The 27,651-nt window shown below is 40.1% G+C and overlaps 2 protein-coding genes across 6 annotated transcripts in view; one reads left to right on the top strand and one right to left on the bottom strand.

The window, feature by feature from the left end:
- Window positions 1–584: 584 nt before the first annotated feature.
- Window positions 585–26,854, bottom strand: CUTC (cutC copper transporter). Its single transcript, XM_003255329.3, has 9 exons — window positions 26,679–26,854; window positions 22,755–22,826; window positions 19,284–19,343; window positions 15,313–15,522; window positions 14,607–14,642; window positions 11,308–11,441; window positions 8,298–8,325; window positions 2,072–2,177; window positions 585–1,093 (listed from the first exon to the last, which is right to left on the bottom strand). Exons 1-9 carry the CDS (start codon window positions 26,737–26,739, stop codon window positions 979–981), a joined length of 822 nt encoding a protein of 273 aa, XP_003255377.2. The 5' UTR covers window positions 26,740–26,854; the 3' UTR covers window positions 585–978.
- The window catches only part of LOC100599631 (cytochrome c oxidase assembly protein COX15 homolog), a 38,534-nt gene continuing 37,304 nt past the window's right edge, over window positions 26,422–27,651 (top strand). For 4 of the 5 annotated variants that reach the window (XR_004029073.1, XM_030808596.1, XM_003255333.4 and 1 more), the window contains exon 1: window positions 26,917–27,128. Coding sequence is in view for 4 of the 5 variants with exons in the window: in XM_030808596.1 (XP_030664456.1) it covers window positions 27,039–27,128 (90 nt within the window). In the remaining variant the exon portion in view is untranslated. Of the gene's footprint in view, window positions 27,129–27,651 lie in introns of all 5 variants that reach the window. The other variant, XM_003255332.4, reaches the window with a different exon arrangement.

Consider the following 27,651-nt stretch of genomic DNA (forward strand, 5'->3'; position numbering starts at 1 on the left):
TGTTATTCAGAGGCTTCCTGGCCAAGGGTAAGCTCTTTATGCTTCAGTTACTCTCCTAAGATAGGAACAACAGTTCTATTATCAGTGTGTTGTTTGTGTAAAATGAGATTATAAATATGAAAGTGACAGACACAGGTAGTGATGAACTTTACCATTTGGGACCTGGTCATAGGAAAAATATTTCATCACTAGAATCCGTCTTTCCCATCTGTGACTTCAGTAGAAAGAAACTGCTGCTTTGATAACTTTCCTAACCCCCCTCTAGTTTTTACTATAGGTCTTTGAAAATTGTCAGATGGATCTTAGAGTTAAGCCATTTCTTTCCGCTTACAGGAGAAGTAACCTGTTGAATGCCAGAGTTCATATCTGTCTTTGTAAGTCTAGGAACTTTGATATTCTGTTTCCCAAGTCTGGGAATTTTCACAGTGCACCATTTTACTCTGTACCCTTAGCATCTTGCCCAAAGCAGTATATCCAATCAGCACATAATAAAAAGAGAAAGTGAAGAACCAAACAAGATAACATGTTTCCTTTCATACTTGTAGGCTACAGACTGTATTTAGTGCAAGAATAAGAGACTGTACTGTAAGAGTGGAAATTTTTATTTTACAAAGGAAAAGTCAAAATACTGCTTTGAATTGACTCTTAAGTCACACTCTGAATTCATACCATGCAGTTAAATTTTCCCAGTTCATCAATTAATTCCACCAAAACCAGACTAAGCTTCTGTCTATGGAAGAAGCATAGACCAGCTTTAACCATGACGACAATCACTGATAAGACTAAGCAAAGAAAGTGACTGTATCTCTGTTTCAAATTCTTTTTCTTCTTGGGCACATTCTCCATGGCCATGTGAAACTTAAAACGAAGATTGTGACTATCCTGGCCAGAGAAGAAGGTTAAAGCCGTGTCATAGAGAATTGCAGATTATACTTCTACCTTCATCCTGTGATATCCATGTCTCTCAGAGAGGTCTGGCTAAACCAGGATATTCTTTGCAATAGCATTCAAAGTCCTTACTTTGGTCACATCTGTTACCTTTAGGGAATATTCTGAGCAAGAAAGTGAGGCTCCCATGGCAACAGATGAATTTCTGTAATAGAAATAATAAAGGAACAGATAATTATATGTTATTAAATGAGCCCTCCTACTGCCACTTCATTTTACAGACTATTTCATGATACAAGGGTAGGTCAAGTATGCTGAACTAGTATATTCCATAATTTTCATCAATTAATTACTTGAAACATCCAGCAGCTGAATCCACCGGACAGTATACTTGATTTTATATCTAGAATTGTAAGTTCTAAGGCTCTTGCTTCCTTTTTTTTTTCCTTTTTAAATTACAGGCGCGTATCACCACACCCAGCTAATTTTTTTGTACTTTTAATAGAGACGGAGTTTCACCATGTTGGCCAGACTGGTCTCGAACTCCTGACCTCAACTGATCCACCTGCCTTGGCCTCCCAAAGCGCTGGGATTGCAGGCGTGAGCCACCTCGCCCAGCCATCTTGCTTCTTTTACATTGTGTTTTTCCCAATTTATAAACAGAAACATTCAACTACTATTAAAGAGTCTTCTTAAGTATTTAAAAAACCCCATACAATAGTCACAATTTCTTAATGATAATATAATTTCAAAATAACTGAAAACAGAGAACAAATGTGAGGGAAGACTAAGTACTAAAGGTAGGAGGGAGAAAAATGACTGTGACTCTTCCATCCTTACACCATAGTTATTAACTTTGCTACAGGATATCATAGGTGAATGGGCACATGTGCATATCTGACTCATTTGAAGCTCAACTGCAGAATTTGTTTACTATTAACTGGTCTAAGTTCAGCAATGCCTTTACAAGGCAAGGTTCACCTATGTTCAAAGAGCCTGTTTATTTAAGACAGGACAAGAATCATTTTAGAAATGTTTTTCAACTACAAAAACAACTACAATACTTATGTAGTAGTCACAATATTCCATTGATTAATCATGCCCCCATCTAAAGTTTTTCTATTTGGGAGAAAGTAAAAGTTAATCTCATCCTTTTTATTTGAATCGTAGAATACACTTTTACCGAAACTTCATTCCCGAGTCTCTAGTAGACCGAGCAGAACAGTGGAATTCTGTAGCACCTGAACCCTCAAGGATCCTTTGTAGATTTCTGTCTGTTACACCGCCTCCTGTTGGAAAGAATAAGTAACACATTAAGTAAAATAGAATTTTGCACTTCCTTCCTTCCTTCCTTCCTTCCTTCCTTCCTTCCTTCCTTCCTTCCTTCCTTCCTTCCTTCTTCCCTCCCTCCCTCCCTCCTTCCTTCCTTCCTTCCTTTTTCTTTTCTTCCCTCTGTGGCCCAGGCTGGAGTACACTCGGCTGGCTGCAGGCTCCCTGCGTCTGCCTGCCCTGGCCTGCGAGCTGCCTGGGATTGCCGGCGCGCGCCACCATCCCTCCCTGGTTTTTCTCCTTTGGCTGGAGGCGCGGTTTCGCCATGTCGGCCAGGCTGCTCTCCAGCTCCTGACCTCTGGTGGTCTGCCCGCCTCGGCCTCTAGAGGTGCTGGGACTGCAGACGGAGGTGCTCGGTGTTGCCTGGGCTGCAGTGCGGTGGCGTGGTCTTGGCTCGCTGCAGCCTCCGCCTCCCAGACGCCTGCCTTGGCCTCCCAAGGTGCTGGGATTGCAGCCTCTGCCCGGCCGCCGCCCCGTCTGGGAGGTGGGGAGCGTCTCTGCCCGGCCGCCCCGTCTGGGAAGTGAGGAGCGCCTCTGCCCGGCCGCCCCTTCTGGGAAGTGAGGAGCGCCTCTGCCCGGCCGCCCCGTCTGGGATGTGAGGAGCGCCTCTACCCGGCCACCCCGTCTGGGAAGTGAGGAGCGCCTCTGCCCGGCCGCCCCGTCTGGGAAGTGAGGAGCGCCTCTGCCCGGCCACCACCCCGTCTAGGAAGTGAGGAGCGTCTCTGCCCGGCCTCCCAGTCTGGGAAGAAGTGAGGCACGCCTCTGCCCGACCTCCCCGTCTGGGAAGTGAGGAGCGCCTCTGCCCGGCCGCCCCATCTGGGAAGTGAGGAGCGCCTCTGCCCGGCCGCCCCGTCTGGGAAGTGAGGAGCGCCTCTGCCCGGCCGCCCCTTCTGGGATGTGAGGAGCGCCTCTGCCTGGCCGCCCCTTCTGGGATGTGAGGAGCGCCTCTGCCCGGCCGCCCCGTCTGGGAAGTGAGGAGCCCCTCTGCCCGGCCGCCACCCCATCTGCGAAGTGAGGAGCATCTCTGCCCGACCGCCCTGTCTGGGAAGAAGTGAGGAGCGCCTCTGCCCGGCCGCCCCGTCTGGGAAGTGAGGAGCACCTCTGCACGGCCGCCCCGTCTGGGAAGTGAGGAGCGCCTCTGCCCGGCTGCCCTGTCTGGGAAGTGAGGAGCGCCTCTGCCCGGCCACCCATTGTCTGGGATGTGAGGAGCGCCTCTGCCCGGCCGCCCCGTCTGGGAGGTCTACCACAGAGGCCAGAAGCAATGTGGGGGCTGGACGTGGTGGCTCACTCATGTAGTCGCAGTACTCTGGGAAGCCAAGGCAGGTTGATCACTTGAGGCTAGGAGTTCGAGACCAGCCTGGCCAACATGGTGAAACATATGAAAAATACAACTGACAAACCAACCAACCAACCAAGCGACAACAAAACAGGTCTACCCTGGAGTCATACTCTAATTTTTTCTATTTTCCTCCCTTTCTGATCCTTTATCCCACTTTCTTTTTCTTCCTCTTCCTTCTCCTTCTTCTTTGTCAAATAGAGGATTGAGTTATTATCATTGATCCATACAAAGTCCCTCTCTCATTTATTTTCTTTAATTCCCACCCCCCATTTCTATTCCCCGTCTTCCCATGTGCAACCTTCCTAATATGTTTGATATGCATCTTTTTATTTGTATGTACTTTTAGAAAATGTTTATTGTTTTGTGTGCAAAAAAAAAATTAAAAAAAATGTTAGTAAAATAGAATTTTGCATAAATTTTAAGGAATAATAATGACTGCTTACTTTACTTGGAATCCCCAAACTGAATTTCTCATTGCTTCAAAAATTAGTCTCTCCCTACCCAGCTAGAATGAGATTAGAAAAGTGATAAAAGATACATAGGCTACAGACTCCGGGGAAGTACCATTAAGTTTATAGAACATGTATGATAGAATCTTATCTGTCCATTGGCTAATATAACAATGCTATCCCTGCTTGCCCCTCAATTAAAGCAAAATCAAATTAAAAAGAAAGGTAAGGATAGGTTCGAGGAAAAAAATCTACAAAAGCACAACCTCAGAGATGTGTCTCTAGCCCCGGATGTAAAGACTACATTGACTTCATTGGAAACAGGAATAATGCAAGGTATTATACAGGTTATTAGTTACAATATCAGCTTTATACTTCATTTCACAGAAGAATCTGATTCTACTTTATTAAAACTGTACCACCAAGTATTTTATGACATTTGTTTTGATGAACAATCTTTTAAATATTTATATATAATCATATTCTGAATTGATACCAGTATATCATAAATATGAAATTAGTTTATTCATCTTTATATCCTTATCTCCCTATAGGATGTACTCAATATTTTAAAACTATGTACTTTGTATCTCAAGCCATTAAAGATGCTGAAATAACCTATTTTTACACACTCTTTCAGACTCATTAACTTGTCTTTTTTTCCTTAGTAGTACAGTAATATCACTGAGCCTTAAGAAATAGAAAAAAGGCTGGGTGTGGTGGCTCACACTGGTAATCCCAACACTTTGGGAGGCCGAGGCAGGAGGATCACTTGAGCTCAAGAGTTTGAGACCAGCCTGGGCAACATGGTGAAACCCTGTCTCTACAAAAACATACAAAAATTAGCTGGATGTGGTGGTGGGTGCCTGCAGACCCACCTATTCAGGACGCTGAGGTAGGAGGATCGCTTGAGCCTAGGAGGCAGAGGCTGCAGTAAGCTGAGACTGCACCACTGTACCACTTCACCATAGCCTGGGTGACACAGTGAGACCCTGTCTCAGAAAAAAAGAAAGAAATAGAAAAAATAAAGGCTGAGTAGATTTAGACTGAAATCCTGGCTTTATCACTGTAGCTTTTCACAGCTATGTGATATTAGATAAATTATTTAAATTCACTGACCTCAACATTTTCGCCAATAAAAGAGGGATAATACTGGCTACCTCACAAGCTTATTGTAAGGATTAAGAGACAAATATATTATTTCCTTCTATTCCTTCTAACAAATAACAAAACATCTGGCCACTGAAACACATGTTGCTCAGTTATCAGCAACTTAAGTACACAGGTAATACATCTTTCCAGACTCAGACTAACACAGCTCTATGGTTAAAAAGGATCCCATAGCTGCCGGGCGCGGTGGCTCACGCCTGTAATCCCAGCACTTTGGGAGGCCGAGGCGGGCGGATCACGAGGTCAGGAGATCGAGACCATCCTGGCTAACACGGTGAAACCCCGTCTCTACTAAAAAATACAAAAATTAGCCGGGCGTGGTGGTGGGCGCCTGTAGTCCCAGCTACTCGGGAGGCTGAGGCAGGAGAATGGCGTGAACCCGGGGGGTGGAGCTTGCAGTGAGCCGAGATCTCGCCACTGCACTCCAGCCTGGGCGAAAGAGTGAAGACTCTGTCTCAAAAAAAAAAAAAAAAAGGATCCCACAGAACTAGTTTAAAATTCTTCTCTTTATAGATGAAGAAACCAGAGCCTAAATATGTTGTAGGTTTCATTATGAAAGTTCCTAGAGGGCAACTACCTCTTTATATTTCTCAATGATGAATACTTATTAGGCATTCAGAATGACTTACCTAGCAGTTTTTACTTGCTGGTACTTATTCACATGAAATTGTAATACATTTATTTATAAGTCTATTCTGTGAGCTCCTCAAGTAGGATTACTTTATTTCTGTTTTCATATCTATCACACAATTAGCATATAATATACATAACTGTCATACAATTAACATTTGCCTGATAAGGTTTGTTAAAGAAATTAATCACAAATATTTTTGTACGTAACATCTTTTGACCTGAGTCAGCTTCTTGAGAACGTAGTTTCTTGTGTAGCTTTGCATCCCAAGTAATGCCTTGCACACAGCTGATAACAATTGCATATTAAATAAAGGTACTCTTAATGTCAACAATTGTCTAAGTATTAGTTGTCAAAACTATAAATATTTAGTGCTAAATGGAAAAACATCACACTCAGAAAGTCTCTTTAACATTCCTTGATTAACCAAAAAGTACCACACTCTGACAGATAATATATACTTTCTCTCTGCTTATGTTTCAAGGACTTGTTAAAGGTCAAAGCCTTCCTAAGTATCTGACAATACCCCTTATATGGCCTTTTTTTTTTTGACACAGGGTCTCACTCTGTTGCCTAGGCTGGAGTGCAGTGGTGCGATCATAGCTCACTGCAGCCTCAGGGCTCAAGAAATCCTCCCACCTCAGCCTCTAGAGTAGCTGGGACTTCAGGAGCACGCCACCATGCCCAACTAATTTTTTTAAGTTTTGGTAAAGATGGTGTCTTACTATATTGCCCAGGTTCACGGCCTGTTTTAAAAGTTACTCTTTATCTAGGTGTCACTATTTTGAACCCTGGTCAGTCTTGACATCACTAGTAGTGAGATAACCAGAGACTGAATACCTTCTGATGTGATGTCATATGATGTAAGTATGCAGAATCACCCATAAAGTATTCTGACCAAAAATATTTAAGCAGAGTCTATTCAAACCTTATGATTTAACTATTAGTTTATAGGATATACAGAGGCACAAGGAACAAGCTAAACAATATCATGAGGAAATAATCTGACAAATCCAGAAAGTAGGACATTTTACAGGGTAAGTGATCCAAACTTTTATTTTATTTTGAGACTGAGTCTTGCTGTGTCACCCAGGCTGGAGTGCAGTGGTGCAATCTCAGCACACTGCAACCTCTGCCTCTTTGGTTCAAGTGATGCTCATGCCTCAGCCTCCCAAGTAGCTGGGATTACAGGCACATGCCAGCATGGCTGGCTAATTTTTGTATTTTTAGTAGAGACAGGATTTCACCATGTTGGCCAGGCTGGTCTCGAACTCTTGACCTCAGGTGATCTGGCTGCCTCAGACTCCCAAAGTGCTGGGATTACAGGCGTGAGCCACTGGGCCCAGCCCAAACTTTGTAAATGTAACTTTTTTTTAAAGCAAGAAAAATAAAAGGAAAAACATCTATATTAAAGATATTTTAAAAGATAATAGAACTGGGCATGGCGGCGTGCAACTGTAGTCCCAGCTACTTGGGTGGCTGAGGCAGGAGGATCGCTTGAGGCTAAGAGTTCAAGCCCAGCCTGGCCAATATAGCAAGACCTCATCTCTAAAAATAAACAAACAAACAAACAAACAAAAGATAACTGAAAATGTAATGCTTATTCCTTGACAGGATCCTAGTTTGAACATATCAGCTATAAAAACCATTGTGGGGACAACTGGAGAAAGTTGAGTATTAAATGTTTATTGTGATAGGTGTGACAATGGAATTGTCATTATGGTAACATCCCACCCTTTTTAGAGATAAATAAAGATAAAATGTCATGATGCTTTCAATTTAACTTTAATAAAATACCTCAGGATAGAGAGCATATGAGGATTCATTACGCTATTTTCTACTTTTTTATATGTTTGAGAAACAATTAAAAAAATTAAGATTGTCTTTACATTTGTCTCACTCTTCTAGGTTGTATTATCTAATTCTTTAAAAGCTGCTCCAACTGTTCATTTCTAGTTAGCCATTATGAACTTAACTGATCTTATGGTTATCATCAGGATCATATGATTAAATTCTGGTTACAAGAAATAATTTGGCAATCAGAGATTTTCAGGAACTGAGAGAGTATTATATTTTACCCAAGGATGTTGCCTAAACCTTTGCTTAAACACTGTTTATTAGGACATTTGTCCTAAACAAAACTTGATTAGGATCAAATTTGATGTGCCTCACCAGAGATGAACATCCAAATTCATAAATTTCTATATAATGAGAGAGCAAATATGGAGAAACCTCAATCTCTATCTACTTCCTTATTTGCTCTTCTTTGAGCTAATCCCTATTAGAATATTTTCCTTCTTATCTAAACTTTTAAATTCTAGCACAGATCTCTCAGTTTTAAACATTTTAATCAAACTATATATTCTTCTCTTTGAAGATCACGTACTAATATGTAATGTACTAATACTCTCTCTCACATTTTCCTGCCTCCTTTGCTCTTCCTCCACTATAGTTCAGTGTTATGCTAGTGAATTGATAGATAAATAAATACCTGGCATTACCACAATCCTGCCTTTTGCCTGAAAAAAGAAAAAAAAAAACAAGTAAATTTTAATATCTTTCTCTTGAATGGGATAATAAGGCAGTGAGAATAGAAACATAAGTCAGAATATATTCAATTTTAAAAATTACTATTAATGTTTAATTTTTACTAGATCTTCTCTATTTCTTTGGGATCTTGGATAAGTAAGATGTCCAGCATAGTAAATTTGTCTCTAGAAAGTTATCTTTCCAAAAGTCATTTTTCCCCCCAATAAGTGCCATTTTCTCCCTCCCCTTCACCTATTAAGATGGTATATAGGCCCCCAATTCTAAGTCATATTTCTTTGTGAACTTCTGTATATACTTACATATATATGTACTTATGTGATAAAATCTGTTTTTACTCCTGCTAATCTGTCTTTAGTCAGTTTAATTTGCAGGCCCCCAATAACAAACCCTGAGGATAGAAGAAAAGTTTTTCCGCCCTTACATGGTGAGTAAGAGAAAGTTCCTGCTCCCATGGAGCTTACACATTCAAGAAAGACGAGACAATGCACAGGGATATTTATACAGTAAAATTCCAGGTAGCAATAAGTATAACAAAGAAAAAACAAAGCAAGCGAATAAATAAAGCAAAAAATAAAGTTAAAGAAAGAGAGTGAAAGAGGGGACTGTCTATTTCAAATAATTTAAAAATTGTTAGGGAAATAAATGGAACAAGGATGCTTCATATTCTCAAATGGCCTGAACAAAGCATCCATAAAACAAAACATTGACTATCTAAAAAGCTGAAATCACTTCAGAATGGAAAAAAGTTGTATTTGCCTGTTTCTTTCAAATCAAGGCTTTCCAAAACATAGAGAAATAATATTTTTAAAGAAATGAATTCTACCATTTCTTTTTGCGTTCCACACAAGATTATTTAGAAGTATATGCTTATATAAGGCTATCAAAGTGATTTAATAATATACAGCAATCACTAAATGTCAGATTTAATAATATAGAACAATTACTAAGTGCTATAACCTGAAGAAATCCCTCACGACTATTCTAGGAGGTAGGTGTTATTATTATCCTAACTTTGCAGAAGAGCAAGCTGAGGTTTAGGATGGTTAGGTAATGTATCCATGGTCACTATTAGTAAGTGTCAAAGCCAGGGTTTAAACACAGACCTGTCCAATCACAAAGCCTATGCTTTAACTAGTATGTTACACTACTAGGTAGTTACTTCAGTAAAGTTAATGTATGAGAATATTTGAGTGGCTCTTCCTACTAACCAATAGATTAACATACAAATAACAGACATACACACACACATACACATTTTGAAATGCAATACATTACTATGGCGATTATATCTTATTTTCTACTCCTTACTGAGTAACCTTTTAAAACTGGAAACCTGACTCATCAACTCTTCTATTTTAAAACACCTCAGGCCTCCCCGCTGCACCACGAAAATAAATACTTTAATAACGTTTTCAAGGCTCTGGATATCATTCTGTCCACATGCAATATTCTGGTCATTCCTCAGTGTTTTAAGTTATGCTTGCTTTTGTTTATAGCCCTTGCTTATACTATTTGTTTTGTATGGAACAATTCCACCAACATCCCCTTCATCCTCACTCCCAGTGCCCCCAACTTTTACACAGATAACTCCCAAACATCCTTCAAATGAGTAAAACACTGCAGTCTGGATGTCTTTTCTTCTGGGAAGCTTCCTCTAATTATTGCCAACCTTCATTTCCCCAAATTTGGGGTTAATTCCTCTCCAGTGTACTCCTACAGTATCTTTTAAAAATAGAGCTCTATTAAAATTGCCTGCTCTATTAGAAGTGCCTGTTCCGCACTAAATTGTAAGGACAGTGACTACACACAGACACTTAGCCCTTGGTTACCCCCACAGTACAAATGTCCTGCATCTAATATATATTTAATAAATGTTTGTAAAACCACTACATCCCAGAATAGCAAAGTCACATCAGATCTTTAGGAGAAATTTCTAAAAATTATTTTCATGGCTATAGAAAAATGAAAATAACCAGATGTCTACACAGGAACATTAATATTATTAATAATAGCAGTAATAATAGAACCTAACATTATTAAGACCTAGTATATGCCAACCACTGTGCTAAGCCTCTAACACATCCCATCTTTAGCAGTCTTCTGAGAAACTCTAAAATAAGTATTAAACTCATCTCAGTTTCACACAGGGGGAAAGAGAGGCTTAAAGACTAGTAACCTGCTCAACATCACATAGCAAGTATCAAACTCAAGTCTCAAACGCTCAACTTTCTCACCTCAAAGTCTGTACTCACTAACTTATAATGCTCTGGACTGATGTCAGAAAAACACAGACATACTATAATTACAAAGTCACCTTCTGAGTGCTCTACAAATGATGCTAGCTCACCAAGAAAACTCTTAAAATAGAAAAATATATTTCCTCCTATATTGACAGATGAGAAGAAATAAGATTATAGTTTTAGTTTTGGAATTTACCTCCAGATGTTAATTTTATATGGGATCCCCTGAATATACATGGGCTGACAACGAAAAGATGTGGCTTAAAACTGCAATGCTGGCTGGGTGCAGTGCCTCATGCCTGTAATCCCAGCAATCTGGGAGGGCAAGGAGGGCAGATGGCTTGAGCCCAAGAGTTCGAGACCAGCCTGGGCAACATAGCAAGACCTTGTATCTAAACTAAAAAATAAAAACAAAACAAAACAAAAAAAAACTGCAATGCCAATGGCAGAGAAAAGGTAAAATTTGCTGTGCTTATCCAAGTTAGATCAGATCTTTAGGCACTATCTATATATAATTTGATCTTGAAAGCCTTGGTTATTACAAAGGCTTGTGTGAAAGAAATAAGAATTATATACATTATTGCCTGCTTGCTTTTCCTACAGAGTAACCACAAAGTCACTAATATATAGTCTCACAAATTGGCTAAACAGCAGAATGTCAGGAGTAACCACAACAGCGTCTTAGGGGAAAAAAAGATAAAGTCCATGTACCTGCTCTATGAGTCGCTTTATTAGGGGTAGCCCTTCTAACGCTGAACTGTCACATCCACTGGTCAACACTCGTTCAAATCCCAAGGTTAAGAGGGTCTCCAGAGCTGCCATTGGATCATGAACCATGTCAAAGGCTGGAATAAATAAAACTGATGTGAATTTTGAACAGGTATCTCTAATGCAGCATTTCCTAAAATGTAGTATACACGCAGTGGCATGCTGGACCTAGCTTGTACTGGCTTACAAAGGCCAATTATTAAACACTCAAGAATTCTGCAAGTCAGATTGTTAATCCACTGGCAGCCTGAAATTAGTGAAGGTAGGGCCAGGTGCAGTGGCTCGTGCCTATAATCTTGGCATTTTGAGAGGCCGAGGTGGGGAGATCACTTAAGCCCAGCAGTTTGAGACCAGCCTGGGCAATGTGGCAAGACCCCATATCTACAATACAAAAATTAGCTGGGCATGGTGGTGTGCACCTATAGTCCCAGCTACTCGAGAGGCTGAAATAGGAGGATCACCTGAGCCTAAGGGGTCGAGGCTGCAGTGAGCTGATTGCACCATTGTGCCCCAGCCTGGACGACAGAGCAAGACCTGTCTCAAAAGAAAAATAAAAATTTAATTAATAATAATAAAAAAAATTAGTGAAGGTAGAGTATTTAAACCACAGAAATTTAAAAATGCTACAAATCAGGGCTCTTTTTTCTAAGAGCCAGTTCATCAGCACACCACACAGTCTACATACCACTGTGCATAATCATTTTAATAATGGTACACATTTAAATAGTATATTTACTTAAATGCAGATAAGAAATGAAAAGTTTTCAATATACAGTAATTATAAAAGTTTCTATTTAAAATAAATTTACTTTTTTTTTTTTTTAACTTTTTTTTAAGTTCAGGGGTACAAGTGCAGGTTTGTTATACAGGTAAACCCGTGTCTTGGGAGTTTGTTGTACAGATTATTTCATCACCAAGGTATTAAGCCTAGTACTCATTAGTTATTTTTCCTGATCCTCTCTGTCCTCCCACCCTCCACCCTCGGAAAGGCCCCAGTGTGTGTTGGTCCCCTCTATGTGCCTATGTGTTCTCATCATTTAGCTCCCACTTATAAGTGAGAAATATGCTATTTGGTTTTCTGTTCTTGTGTTAGTTTGCTAAGGATAATGGTCTCCAGCTCCATCCATGCCTCTGCAAAGGACATGATCTTGTTCTTTTTTATGGGTGCATACTTAAGATTTTATTTAAAGAAAATGATTAAATAAATGTGCACAGGTAGCACTCATATATGGTAAAATTTTAAATGTGATAGGCAGGTGAGTTAAATTTGGGAAACTCTTCTAAGGCTTCAGAAAAATTAGACTAGGTAGAATGAAACACTGTACTCACCAGTTCTAGAAAAAGCCTTGGCTCACATTCTCATTACTGACTAATATTTTGGATTAATCTATTAATCCCACATACTCAAGGTTCATAGCATAAGGATACTTGTTTTGTTTTCAACAGACTATACAAAGTTTCACTTCCATCCTATTTTTTTTTTTTTTTGAGATGGAGTCTTGCTCTGTCGCCCAGGCTGGAGTGCAGTGGTGTGGTCTCGGCTCACTGTAACCTCCAACTCCCTGATTCAAGTGATTCTCCTGCCTCAGCCTCCTGAGTAGCTGGGATTACAGGCACGTGCCACCATGCCCAGCTAATTTTTGTATTTTTAGTACAGATGGGGTTTCACCATGTTGGCCAGGATGGTCTCAATCTCCTAACCTTGTGATCCACCTGCCTCGGTCTCCCAAAGTGGTGGGATTATAGGGGTGAGCCGCTGTGCCCGGCCCCATCCTACTTTTAAGAGACTTCTCCTCTCCTCAGAGCCCTCAAAGAGTAAAGGTGGTATCAGGAAACTGAAAACAGAAAACCTACTTCTGCTTTGGTTCTCATACTGCTACATGATATTGAAGCTCTAGCCTGCAGTGGATTAGGTGGTAGTGGTCCTCTGGGACAGGCCCCTTCATTTCACCTTTAGTGTATGTAGGCAACTAAATCTACCAGAGAGGAGTTCCCTTCTCACCACTATAACAATATTATGCTATCTCATTAAATACATTAGTGAAAAAAATGTGGGACCCAAAAATTCTACAAATTTTGAAAATATAAAAATATTTTTGTTAAACCTATTGGAATAAAGAAAAGAACAGAAATTTGAAGTAAAAAAAATTTTTTTGACTGTAGACTTCTTTTCATGTGCAATGGCAGTGCTCTCTGAAGGCAAAATAGATACTTGTTCTTCCATTTTACCAAGGTGTAGCCAAAAAGTATAGAAATTATAACTATCTGGTTTTTTGGCCAGGAGTGGTGGCTCACGCCTGTAATCCCAGCACTTTGGGAGACCAAGGCGAGTGGATTAAGAGGTCAGAAGTTAAAGACCAGCCTGGCCAAGATAGTGAAACTCTGTCTCTACTAAAAATACAAAAATTAGCTGGGCATGGTGGCAGATGCCTGTAATCCCAGCTACGCGGGAGGCTGAGGTAGAGAAATGCTTGAACCCGAGAGGCAGAGGTTGCAGTGAGCCGAGATCGTGCCACTGCACTCCAGCCTAGGCGACAAAGCGAGACTCCATCTCAAAAAAAAAAAATTATAACTACCTGATTTTTTATAGGAAATATTTATTTATAAGAAACTATCACATTAAAAAATCATTGTGGTACAGACAAGCTATAATGAAAAATAATTTTGTATACTATTGTGGACATCTGTTCATTGACTAGTCAACACTAGATTGCATCTATTTCTCCTTTCTCCCTTCCTAATAAGATCCAGTTCTTCTCCAAATACCCAACTTTCTCTCCCCTTAAGCAGTCTCTATCTGTGAAACCTCACCTCACTGCTAGCCCCAGGGATGGTTTTGCCTGGCTTAAGATAGACAGTACCTTTCACTTCACCAGCCACAATAATTTATTCTTTTGGGGTTGCACATGACCTAATACAATCTTAGTTAAATGAGTCTCAGGATTCTTGCTTGGAATGCTGTGATAGGTACACACACTTGAAGGCAATGCTTACTTTCTCCCTCTCTCTATTATGTCCCACCACCACCAACACCCACTTTTAACAACTTTCCATAACTAAGGCTTCAAATTTTCTAGAAATTGCACATCTCTAACTTTTATAACTTTTAGTCCCAGGATCTAAAAAACCAATTGGTAACCTTGGAACACTACAGAATTGTGTCCCATAAAAAGATTGTGGCAGTTGTTGAAATCAGAAAACTAACACTGTTCAATAGAACTTTTAAAATGAAAATGACTCACCTCTGTGGAAAGTGACTGGCAGAGGGCGGCAAATAGCTATAAAAAGAAAGTCACATAACAACATGAATGAAGATGTCATCACTGATTACTATATATAGAATTCTCCATGTTAGCTAAAACTTTTTAACTTTCTTCGCCTAACAAGGCAGTAAACTAACATAATAATAAAATAGCAGCCTTACAAATTCAAGTTTTATCTTTCCAAAACTCTCTGATGGCTTAACACCAAATCTTCATGGCTTAGCACCAAATGAAAATCATTTAATCTGACAACTATAAGGGCAGCATTACATCTAATACTTGTCCCTCTGAGGTCATTCAATAAATACTTTGGTCTAGTAATATAGGTAGTTTGCTTCTGTCCTCTTTGCATCTTCAAACTTGGTGGTCCATCCTCACCAACTATAATAGCTTTTTAAGTTCTTGGTGCAGTGATTAAAGGAATCATGGTAAATTTCCCTTAAATTTCTATTCTATGGGAACAGTAGCAGAGCCTAATCTATAGCAATTGAGGAGAGTTAAGAAGGCTTTGCCATGCATACACCCCACCCCAAACATCTAAATAACTACTATTTGAAATACTTAGGTTAGTATAAGTGTCTGTAGCTATGACCGCAAAGTCAGTTTTGTGATGATGTTTTTCTATATTGCGAGCATAAATACAATTATCATTAGAGGCTTTTAAGTCTTAGATACAAATTCTTACCCATAAGGGACATACACAGCTCTTTGTCAATGTGTCCATCTTCAGTCAATGCCCCAAATACCAAACCATCAGCACCATAAAGCTTGGCAAGACGAATGTCAGCCTTCATTACCTCAATTTCACGATCTGAATACAAAAAATCACCTCCCCGTGGCCGAATCATCACAAAAACTGGGATCTGAACACTCTGCTTCACTACTTGAAGGACACCTACAAGAAAAGAAAGCAGACTAAAATTCAAATGTGAGCTAAAGCCAATGATATATTATTAGTCATTTACATTTGCTCTTGCATATTACCTCCAAAAGAAAAAGGTGGAGTTAACTAAAGAAACCGGACAAAGATGGCTCTAAAAGGTAGGAGGACACTGAGAAGAAAAATGTATATATGGCAGAAGGTAAGTAATAGCAAAGGGTTAAATAGAACAATTTAGACAACAGAAGATGCTACAATTTAAAAGCACTTGTCAGTTGACTCAACAAAAATCCGTATGACTCAGAACCCTTTTATTGGTATGTGACATTTGAAAGTGCAATAACTACCAGGCTCGATGTTCTGCCAGTACATTATTCCCCAAGATCCAATTTCTTCTTTCTAATTCATTACAGCTCTATTTAAAACCTACTAGAGATATGGTTAAATAGCTTCAAAGTTCATCTTCCTTTAATGGGCAAAGACATTTAGCAAAACCTTTTTTTTTTTTTAAACAAGATACGTGAAAGGGGGCAAAGTTCTACTTATTTGTGATTTTATGCAGAGATCTATGCATAAAAGTAACTAAATATGCCATAATATGTGGCTAGCTCATAAACCATCAATAGTATAAGGCTGTGACAGGCTCCATCCATTGTTTACCCAGTATGAATTTTCTTCTTTTTTCTTGCTAAAAGAACTCCAATTTTGCATAGGATAGCAGTTGTCCAATACCAAGCAATGAATCATAATTGGTGTTACAAAAACAGACTGTACTCAAATTTACAGACATGATCTAGGAATTTTAGAATGGCCAGGAATGCCCTCTTTTCGTGTGAAGATTCCAAAGGGCTGTTGCATATACAAACTTTTTACGTTAAATAATGCTATTATCAACCTCAGAGTAGCATAATTTAGGAGACCACAATTCATATACGGACTTCTGCTTTTGGCCAAGACAGGGTAACAGTGACTGGATTTACCCTCCCACCTATAATAATAATAATAATAAAAAAACAGTCAAAATATATGAAACAATGGTTTGCAAGACACTGGACATTAAGCAGTGAAGGGCAATGATCCTTGAAAATGGTAAACAATGAAGTTAGTAAGTCAATTCTGATTGACCCAACTTACTGCCTTGAGAGTTTCTAGGCCAAAACACAGGGATGGGGGACCCACATGGAGCTAAAACAATTCCCTGAGTTAAGGAGACAAAGCTGAGAGTTCAGGAAGACTGAAGTAGCTAGTATTTATAGGAGAGAGCACAGGGAGGACAGAAAGATAACACTGGAGTAGCAAAGACTATCTCAATGGTTTTAAAAAAGGATTTTTTTTTTTTTTTTTAAAGATAGGCTTGGTATGGTGGCTCATGCCTGTAATTCCAGTGCTTTGGGAGGCTGACACGGGTGGATTGCCTGAGGCAAGGAGTTCAAGACTAGTCTGGGTAAAATGATGAGACCCCATCTCTACCAAACAAACAAACAAATTTAGCTGGACATGGTGGCACATGCCTGTAATCCTAGCTACTTGAGAGGCTGAGGCAGGATGACTGCTTGAGCCCAGGAGTTTGAGGCTGTAGGGAGCTATGGTCACACCACTTCAGTCAAGCCTGGACAACAGGTAAGACCCTGTCAAAAGAAAGAAAGAAAGAAAGGAAGGAAGGAAGGAAAGCAAAGAGAGAGAAAAAGAGAAGGAAAGGAAAGAAAGGAAAGGAAGGAATGAAAGAAGAAAGGAAGACAGATAACTCTGGAGGTCTGCAGAGAACCTCCTTTAATATTCAGCTGAGTACTGAATGGTGCATGTATGCAAAGAAACTATTCAAGGCCTGGGACAGAACCAATAAAAAGGATTAGAAATAATGTGCCTGTCATTCATACCAAGCTGTGAATAATGCCTATTCCACCAGCCAGACAGGAAAATTTCAAAATTCATGGGCACTGGATAGAGTTCACAGAATAATCCTGACTCAGTAGTAAGGAATAATTAGCTCTGTATTGACCACTGCTCCAGACTTGCCCAGCAAATCTTGACAGCAAGACCCAAAATAACCAAACTGTTTTGGAACATTTGTAGGAATTCAAAAATGTCTAGTAACCAATAAAGTAAAATTCACAATGTCTTGCATCCAATAAAAAATTACAAGGCAGGAAAATAAGATATATTATTAGATGATAAATCAAATGAAACAAACTCAGAACTGATAAAGATGTTATAATTGGCAGACAAGGTCATTATAACAGCTATCGTAACTTTATTCCACATGTTCAAAAAAAGAGACATCAGAGACATAAAAAGACTCAAATTTCTAGAGATGAAAACTATAATGTATGAGATGAAAACATACTAGGTGAGACTAATAGCAGATTAGATAGTGCAGAAGAAAAGGTCAGTAAGCTCAAGGACAATGGAATAGGAACTATGCAAAACGAAACACAGAAAGGAGATTTTTTTTTTAAATAGAGAAGTTCATCAGTGACTTTTGGGACAATTTCATGTAGTCTAATGTAAGAATAGCTTAAGTCTCTAAAGGAGGGAGTGGAGAACAAGCTGCAAGCTGCAAGCTGAAAATTTTCCAAATGTGATGAAAAGTATAAATGCACAGGTCCAAGAAACATGAAAAAAACTATACTCAGGTACACCATAAGAAAATTGTTCAAAACCAGTAATGAAGAAAAAATCTTAAAAGTAGGTAGAAAAAAGAGACATATTGACTGGGCGTGGTGGCTCACGCCTGTAATCCCAGCACTTTGGGAGGCCGAGGCGGGTGGATCATGAGGTCAGGAGATCGAGACCATCTGGGCTAACATGGTGAAACCCCATCTCTACTAAAAATACAAAAAAATTAGCCGGGCGTGGTGGCGGGTGCCTGTAGTCCCAGCTACTCGGGAGGCTGAGGCAGGAGAATGGCATGAACCCGGGAGGCAGAGCTTGCAGTGAGCTGAGATCGCGCCACTGCACTCCAGCCTGGGCGACAGAGCAAGACTCCACCTCAAAAAAAAAAAAGAAAAAAGAGACATATTACATAGAGAAAAACAAAGATATGGATGATAGATTTTTTTGTCAGAAACAATACAAGCAAGACAATGGAAAAACATCTTCAAAGAAAAAAACCTGTCAACCTAGAATTCTATACACAGCAAAAATACCTTTCAAAAATAAAGGAAAAAGCTATTTTAGACATATAAAAGCTGAAGGAATGAATTACTAGCATACTTTTAAACAAAAAAAGTTAAAGAAAGTACTTCATGCAGAATGAAAATGAAACCAGACAGAAAAACGGGATCTACACAAAGGAATGAAGAACACCAGAAATGGTAATTGCATATGGGTAAATATATGATTGCTTTCTTATTATTTAAATCTCTTATTTAATAAAAGATAATTGACTCTTCAAACAAAACTACCAATACAGCATGGAGTTTTTGATATATGTATGAGTAAAATGTATGACAACAATAGCACAAAGACCAGGAGGGGACTTCAATATACTAAGGACGCCAGCATGGAAACATTTTATAAAAGCCTAATCCTTGACACTACTACCAAGCAGCTGAACCGGTATTAACAATTACCTACCTACCTTTCAACTTTTTGATGTGAGAAAGAAATATGTTTGATCAAATCTTTCATTTTGTTTTTTACAACCATAAACATTTCTGATACATCCATAACATAGTTAACATGACATTAGTAAAGGACCCCAACAAAACTGATTATCAGTTGCTTCCAGGCTCTATGAACTCCAATCAGAAAATCTGGGAAAAACGGACACTTACCCATGCTGGGTGTAGTTCCCCCCTCTGATAAACCAGAACATAATTCAATCCGATCAGCACCTGTAATATAAAAGCATTGCTCAACACATCTTTAAAAAATAAGCTGTTATTAAACAGCAACCTGTTTATATATATTTTTTCCAAATATAGAAGTCTTAGAAATCATCTTAGAGAAATCAAATTATAAAACTAGAGTAAAACTCTGTTTTTAACTCAGCTATACTCTGCAGCCCACATTGTGTTACTCATACTCAAATTTAAGAATTAATTAAAGTTAAGCTAGTTCTCTTAAAATTTTGTATTATAGGGTTACCTCTCTATGTACAGGAAAGTAACATAGAATAAAGATGTTTCTTAAAACCGAATACAGTGGAATACTGAGTCTTCGTTGATAAGAAAATAACATAATCTTTCCCAAAAGGGTCTTTATTATTCTAAGCTTTAAAAAACACAAAGCTACTTTTGAGTAGCTAAACCAAGATCATTTCAAGAATAAGAAAATGCTGAAACCAAAAGAATTATTAGGCTACCAAGGTCACATCAAAAGATCTCAGGAACCAGTTTGAAGAAGCTCTCACTAGCCAAAGATAGAACATTTTGTTCATCAATAAGCAGAATAACTACAATGGATTAAAACACACAAAATATATCTAAATCTAGATTCACAATGACAAAACAATTCAAGGGAAGGCAGAACAAATTCATTATTCTAAAAAGTATTATAATAAATAAGGGAAAATAAGCAAGCATTTATTCTGCCTTTCTTATACAAACTCTACTTCAGCATAACCAAACAGATGATGAGGGAAAGTTCTTTACAGAAGTATTCTAGTTCATAAGTGAAAAATAAATGTCACCATTTTGCAACCCCTACTAAAATATAGGTTGCTAAATTTATTAGGTGAAAAGCTGACAGAAAACCTTAAGGATAGGTTAGGCTGGCAATACCTGAACTCCCTGATCAATCTTAGTATCACAAAAACAGAAAAAATCAACATGTGATGTCTTCCTGATGTGATGCAACAGGAAGTACATAATGTTATCTAGAAATAAATTTTGTCAAAACTGAAATCTGAATCTGATTAGGCCTCTGGGCTAACTACCTTTACGGGAAATACAGTGGTCAGAGGACTATGTTAAATGGTATCACATATATAATTAGCAAAATTGAGAATATGGGATACTCTAAAAGATGAATATCACAGTTGCTTTAATAAATAAATCTTGAGAAAGTAAACAAAGAATTAAAGAAAAAAGCAGGAGAAACTTAGAGATTTAAAGAGACTTAAGAGGCATATAAAACAAACGAAATGTTTGGCTCTTGATTCAAAGACCTGTTTACATACATACACACACACACACACACACACACACACACACACACACCCTGTATGAGTCAACTGGAGAAATCTGAAAACTGGGTTATTTGACGATATTAAGAAATGATTTTTTTAAAGGCGTGTTAGTGACACTGTGGTGTTTTGTTCTTTAAAAGGGACTTTATCTTAAACAATATACATTAATAATTCCACATTATTTATGGATTTCTTATATATGTATACATACTAGGCCTTTGAAAACAATAAAGAACTGAAACAACAAAAAAAAAGTCCTTTTTTTTTGTTTTTTGAGACGGAGTTTCGCTCTTATTGCCCAGGCTGGAGTGCAATGGTGCGATCTTGGCTCACCGCAACCTCCACCTCCCAGGTTCAAGCAATTCTCCTGCCTCAGCCTTCCGAGTAGCTGGGATTACAGGCATGCACCACCACGCCCAGCTAATTTTGTATTTTTAGTAGAGACGGGGTTTCTCCATGTTGAGGCTGGTCTCGAACTCCTGACCTCAGGTGATCCGCCCACCTCGGCCTCCCAAAGTGCTGGGATTACAGGCGTGAGCCACCGTGCCTAGCAAGAGTCTTTATTTTTTAGAGACACATACTGAAATATTTAAAATGAAACAACATGATGTCTGGGATTTACTTCAAAATAATCCGAGGTTGAGAGAGGAAGGTAGGACTATAAATCAGGGGTCAGCAAACTATGGCATGTGGGCTATGGGCACATAGCTTGTTTTGGCTATGGCCTGCAAACTAAGAATGTTTTTGTATTCTTTTTGAAAAACAACAGCTTTATGGACATATAATTCACTCATACAATTCACCCATTTAAAAGTGTACAATTTAGTACTCTTTAGTATATACAGAGTTTTGCAACCATCTCCACAAGTAATTTTAGAACATTTTCATCACCCCCAAAACAACCCTATACCCTTTAGCAGTCACTTACCCTTCTCATGCCTCTCAGCCCTAAGCAACTATTAATCTACTTTATGTCTACATAAACTTACCTATTTTGGACATATCATATAAATGGAATCATATGTTGTATTTTCTTCCACTGGTTTCTTTCACTTAGAATAATATTTCAAGATTCATCTATATTATAGTTATGTATCAGTACTTCATTCTTTTCTATTGCCAAAGTAAGAAGGATTGTTTTTTACTTTTTTTTTCTTTTTTTTAGACAAGATCTGGCTGTGTCACCCAGGCTAGAGTGCAGTGGTGTGACTGGCTCACTTCAGCCTCTGCCTCCTGGGCTCAAGTGATCCTCCCACCTTAGCCTCCCAAGTAGCTGGGACTACAGGTGCTCACCACCACGCTTGGCTAATTTTTCTATTTTTTGTTGAGACAGGGTTTTGCCATGTTGCCTGGGCTGGTCTCAAACTCGTGAGCTCAAGTGATCTGGCTGCCTCGGCCTCTCCAATTACTGGGATTACAGGCGTGAGCCACTGCACTCGGCTGATGGTTACATTTTCAAAAGATTTAAAAATAAAATAAGTGACAAAGATCAAATGTGTCCAGCAAAGCTGAAAATATATATACTATGCAGCTCTTCACAGAAAAAGTTTATTGACCCCCGAAATAAATGAAAGACTGGCCATGTGTTGAAAATGGGTGAAGATGAGTGATGCATACATGGGGCTTCATTATCCTATTTGCTCTACTTTTGTATATGTTTATTTTTCCATAATAAAATTTTTTTTTAATTTTTCTGAACCTGAGATGATGAAAATGTCTGTGCTTCCCATTAAAACAAGTTCAGAGTACAACAGAAACTTTGAGGGAAAAATAGATAATGTTCAAAAGTAAAAAAGATAAAATTCCTCATGATGAAGTCTCTGAAGTCATCTTTAAGTTAATGGTTTAAAAAAATTAAAATTTTGCTAAGTTCAATGAAAAATGAGGTCAGTGAGTAAGTACTATTGTCAACACTTGACTTAAAATGTGACCCACTTGGGGAGAGGAAGGGAGAGACTAGATCATAATTTTCCAGTAGGGTTTATAATTGGTTGTTTCTGAAAACATTATGGGGGATGCTTAGAGATCACAAGGGCTTCCGAGATAAGCACACAGGATTAATTTTCAGACTCTTAAAAGGGTAGCCAACTGTCATTCATTCTCTAATTTCTCTTACCTCCTCTTTCTGCATTCACAGCTGACTCCACTGAATCAACACAAACTTCCATGAGAAATCCATTTGCTGCTCCTAAAATACATGGAGAATGGTAAGAGTTCATAAAGGTTCTATCCATCCAGACCAATTTACCACAAAGGGTTTACATTTTGCTGCCAAAATGCAAATGATTGGTCCAATAATAGGTAAATAGGTAAGTACACTAGGGCCCATGAATGCAATAAAATATCACATTAATTATTGAATTGATGCCTGTAGACTGAAATAGGTACACAGACAGATGTATAAAAAATTATACTGAGGAAAATGTCTATTGAATGCCAAATTAATCTTCCTAAAACATAGACCTCATCATCACATTCCAGCTGAGATTCTTACAATGCTTCTCAATGCCTGCAGAATATATTTAAACTTCTTTATAAGGAATATAGGTTTAAAAGCAGGACAGACTTCAAATCCATGTCCCACCAACTATTTAGTGTGAGATCCTAGATAAGTTACTTAAGTTTTCTGTAAAACAGGTAGATTTTAGTATGTACCTTAGAGTAGTGAGGATTAAATGAGATAATTCATGTAAAGTATATAGTCTCAAGAATCAAAAAGTATTAGTTATCTGGCCGGGTGTGGTGGCTCACGCCTGTAATCCCAGCACTTTGGGAGGCCGAGGCAGGTGGATCACATGAGGTCAGGAATTGGAGACCAGCCTGGACAACATGGTAAAACCCAGTCTTTACTAAAAATACAAAAATTAGCCAGGCATCGTGGCGTGTGCCTGTAATCCCGGCTACTTGGGAGGCTGAGGTATGAGAATCGCTTGAACCCAGGAGGTGGAGGTTGCAGTGAGCCAAAATTGCGCCACTGCACTCCAGCCTGGGTGACAGAGCGATACTCTGTCTCATTCCTTCTTATGCTTCCAGATCTTTCCAGTCCCTATGGCTGGCTCCTCAATGCCTTCTCCTCAGCCCAGAGTTCCTTCTGGCTTCACCTTTGAATAAAATTTTCCAAGGAACATTTCCATGATTTTTTCTCTCTCCCAAAGTAGAAAATTTTATGTCCCTCTTTTGAACTCATTTAACTCTTCATGAGTTACGAAACCCCAATTGTTCCTTCTTAAAATATAAATTACTTTCTACCTTTTATTATTTATGCAGATAAATATCTGATCACTTTTACTTGACTTAGAGTTCCTAAGTTTTTTTTTTTTTTTTGATACAGAGTCTTGCTCTGTTGCCCAGGCTACAGTGCAGTGGCATGATCTCGGCTCACTGCAACCTCCGCCTCCCGGGCTCAAGCAATTCTTGTGCCTCAGCCTCCTCAGTAGCTGGGACTACAGGTATGTGCCACAACACTTGCTTAATTTTGTATTTTTTGTAGAGACGGGGTTTCGCCATGTTGCCCATGCTGGTTTCAAACTCCTGCACTCAAGTGATCTGCCAGCCTCGGCCTCCCAAAGAGCTGGGATTATAGGCATGAGCCACCACGTCTGGCCTCCTAAGTTAGGTCTTTACGTGAGAAATCGTTATCATCACCCACACCAAGCACAGTATCTACCATGGTACACAATAATCAAATATTTACTAAAAGCTGAATAATTACAACAAAATTAATGTATTTATATCACAAAGTGTGATGTAAACAGAGTTTTGAGTTTTTTTTCCGGGAGCACATAATTTACAAAAAGGAACAAAACAATGCACACTTCATGCAATGACACTTAATAGAATGTTCCTCACATACTGGTAATGGTCACTTCTGGTGGGGTGTGATTTGAAATTATTTTTATTTTCTTCTTTTTACTTTTCTTTATTGATTTATTTTTTCTACCCAATATTGCTTTTATAATTTAAAAAAGCAATTTTTACTTCGAAAAACAAATAAAACAAAAATCTATCATCTGCTAACATCAAACTGCAACTGCCTTACTTATTTAAGACTATCAGTCCCTGTCGGGCGCGGTGACTCACACCTGTAATCCCAGTACTTTGGGAGGCTGAGGTGGGCGGATCTGAGGTCAGGATTTTGAGACCAGCCTGGCCAACATGGCAAAACCCCGTCTCTGCTAAAAGTACACAAATTAGCCGGGCGTGCAGGCGGGCGCCTGTAATCCCAGATATTCAGGAGGCTGAGGCAGGAGAATTGCTTGAACCTGGGAGGTGGAGGTTGCAGTGAGCTGAGATCAGGCCACTGCACTTCAGCCTGGGCGACAAGAGCCAGACTCCGTCTCAAAAAAAAAAAAAAAAAAAAAAAAAAAAGACTATCAGTCCCAAACTGTGAAAGGGTTAAGTGTCAATCTATGCTCTTAACCAACAGCTCTGCATTATTAACTCCATGAGTTTCCCGGTAGCTACCAGACCAGCCGTCAGATCAGTGGCACCGGCCGATGCCGATGCTGCCAGGGGACTATTTGCCTCACACAAGAAAGGACCCTAGGCAGGAGAAGATGGAGACATGTATAAAAAAGGCTATGACAGGAGGCAGAGCAAGGCAGTTGTCCCAAGCAACAAAGTTATAGAGATCAAAGGAGAAGCAGCAGCAGTTCTCAAAGAGCTTTGGGAGCCTCTGAGACTTTTCAGAGTCTGCAGGGCTACAACCGTTTTCTTAATAATACTAACACTTTATTTGACTTTTTCACTTTAATTCTCTCACAAGTGAGAGGCGTTTTCTTTTTTGAGACAGTCTCACTCTGTCACCCAAGATGGAGTGCATTGGCGCGATCTCGGCTCACTGCAACCTCCGTGAACAGGCGTTTTCAAGAGGCTACTTGACATGTTAGACTGAATGAAGCAGCGGGTATGAGAATCCAGCTGTCTTCCATTAAGATATACTGAAGAAACTTGCAAAAATATATTTCCACTCTTTTGCTTTTGTTTGTTTAGGAACATTTCTTTTTCATAGAAAATGTTATGTCAACATGTAATGGGTTTACTATGGTTATTTTCTAATCAATATTTTAAAATTTTGTTTTTTTTTTTAATTTTTATTTTTTGAGACGGAGTCTCGCTCAGTCGCCCGGGCTGGAGTGCAGTGGCGCGATCTCGGCTCACTGCAACCTCCGCCTCCCGGGTTCAAGTGATTCTCCTGCCTCAGCCTCCCGAGTAGCTGGTATTACAGGCGCCTGCCACCACGCCCGGCTAATTTTTGTATTTTCAGTAGAGACGGGGTTTCATCATGCTGGCGAGGCTGGTCTCGAACTCTTGAGCTCAGGTGATCTGTCCGCCTCGGCCTCCCAAAGAAAAATTTGTTTTAATTTCTAATACAGTCAAAATAGATAGATGTAATCCACATAAAGAAAAGATCTTTGAGGACTCTTGATAACTTTTAGGAAGGTAAAGAAGTCCTGAGGTCAACGTTTGGAGGAACCAAGAGTTCACGGAGGAAGAGGAAGAGGGACTTGCCAAATTCTCTGGCACCTGCCATGCCATCCTACCCTGGCACTCAGGAAGAACTCGGGACTTGGAGCAGCCACAAGCTCGGCCACTTGGTAGCTGCGTGGCTTTGAGGACCAAGCCCCGTCCCCGCCGTGGCAGCTACAGGTAACTGCAGGTTAGGAACTGGGCTCCGCGCTCGACAATTAACTATCCCAGCGGAGTACTGGCTGCTGGTTCGGGGGGTACTGGCATCCTTGTGTGGCGACGGAAAAAACGTGAAGCTGAAGTTAACCAACTTGCACAAGGTCGCAGGGCCGTTATGTGGGGACCCCGGGACTCGAACCTTGGCTCCACAGCTGAGACATTCTCGCTACCTGCCCCTCGTCACGCCCTCCGTTTCCACACCTTTAACGCCTCAAAGATAGAAGGTGCCGCCCAAGGGGCTGGAAGGAGCTGAGGAAACGACTCCAGAAGAAATCACCACTGACCACGACTCCCGCCGGCCCGCCCCGGGGAGCCTTCGGCCGACCGTCCCCTCCCCCGCCACCTTCCGCACCGGCCTTCCCGGACGGTATCCGCGCCCGTTTCCGCTCAGAGGAGGCCCCCTGCCTCTTCATGCTCCACGCGTTCCTCCCTCGTGCGCCTGCAGTTTCCACTTGGAGTTTGGGCTCCGGCGCGCACCAGCTAAGAAGCGCGTCAACAGCTGCGCGCGCCCCTGCGCGCGTCCCCGACACCTACGCCCCAGCAGCCCCCGCGAAAGCGGAGTCGCAACGCAGGCGCACTTCTGTTCGCTCTGGGCCCCAGAGAAGGCGGGGCTCCCGCTGCCCGACCCGGAAGTGCTTCTTTTTTCCGTGGCGGAGGAAGGAAACCACAGAGCCCTGGGTTGTGGAAGAGGTGGCCGTGCCCTGTCATCAGTATGCAGCGATTGCTCTTTCCGCCCTTGAGGGCCTTGAAGGGGAGGCAGTGTCTGCCGCTCCTGGCTCCTAGGGCAGCGCCTAGAGCACAGGTACCGCACTGAGCGGACTGCGAGTCGCGGGAGCGGGGATGGAGTGAAAGGACCGGGATAAAGATAATGTAGAGCCCCACATCACGTTTCCGGAGCTCCTTACAGTGCACTCACAACGCATTTCCTTGTGTTCAGAGCCCCTAGGTTCAGATCTGGACCATTGACCTGCTGTGTGGTATTGGCCAAGTTAATTAAACTTTCTGTTCTTCAATTTCCTTATCTGTAAAATGGGGATAACAATACCTACTTTGAGGTTTGTTATGAGGATTACATTCTTTAATATACATCAGTCCTTTAGCACATGGTAAAAGCTGAGTAATTTTTATCCGTATAGTTTATTTTTGCTTAAAAAGTTCCAAGTAGTCAGGTGAGGAAGTATAACTGCATCCTACAGAGAAGGAAATTGAGGCTTAAAGTTACTTTTCTAAAGGTGACTCAGTTAATCAGAAGTAGGAAACCGAGCATGGATCTTTGGACTCATAGGGGTATAGTCAGAAGAGGCCATGCATTTGCTTAACTAGTA

Source organism: Nomascus leucogenys, chromosome 3, assembly GCF_006542625.1.
Source record: "Nomascus leucogenys isolate Asia chromosome 3, Asia_NLE_v1, whole genome shotgun sequence".
In the NCBI taxonomy this organism is placed as follows: domain Eukaryota; kingdom Metazoa; phylum Chordata; class Mammalia; order Primates; family Hylobatidae; genus Nomascus; species Nomascus leucogenys.

Coding starts and splice junctions, on each gene's coding strand:
- CUTC (XM_003255329.3), bottom strand. CDS start 26,739: ATGAAGAGGCAGGGGGCCTCCTCTGAGCGGAAACGGGCGCGGATACCG. Junction 19,344..22,754: donor TGTGAATGCAGAAAGAGGAG/GTAAGAGAAATT, acceptor TTTATATTACAG/GTGCTGATCGGATTGAATTA. Junction 11,442..14,606: donor GCCAGTCACTTTCCACAGAG/GTGAGTCATTTT, acceptor TATTTATTCCAG/CCTTTGACATGGTTCATGAT.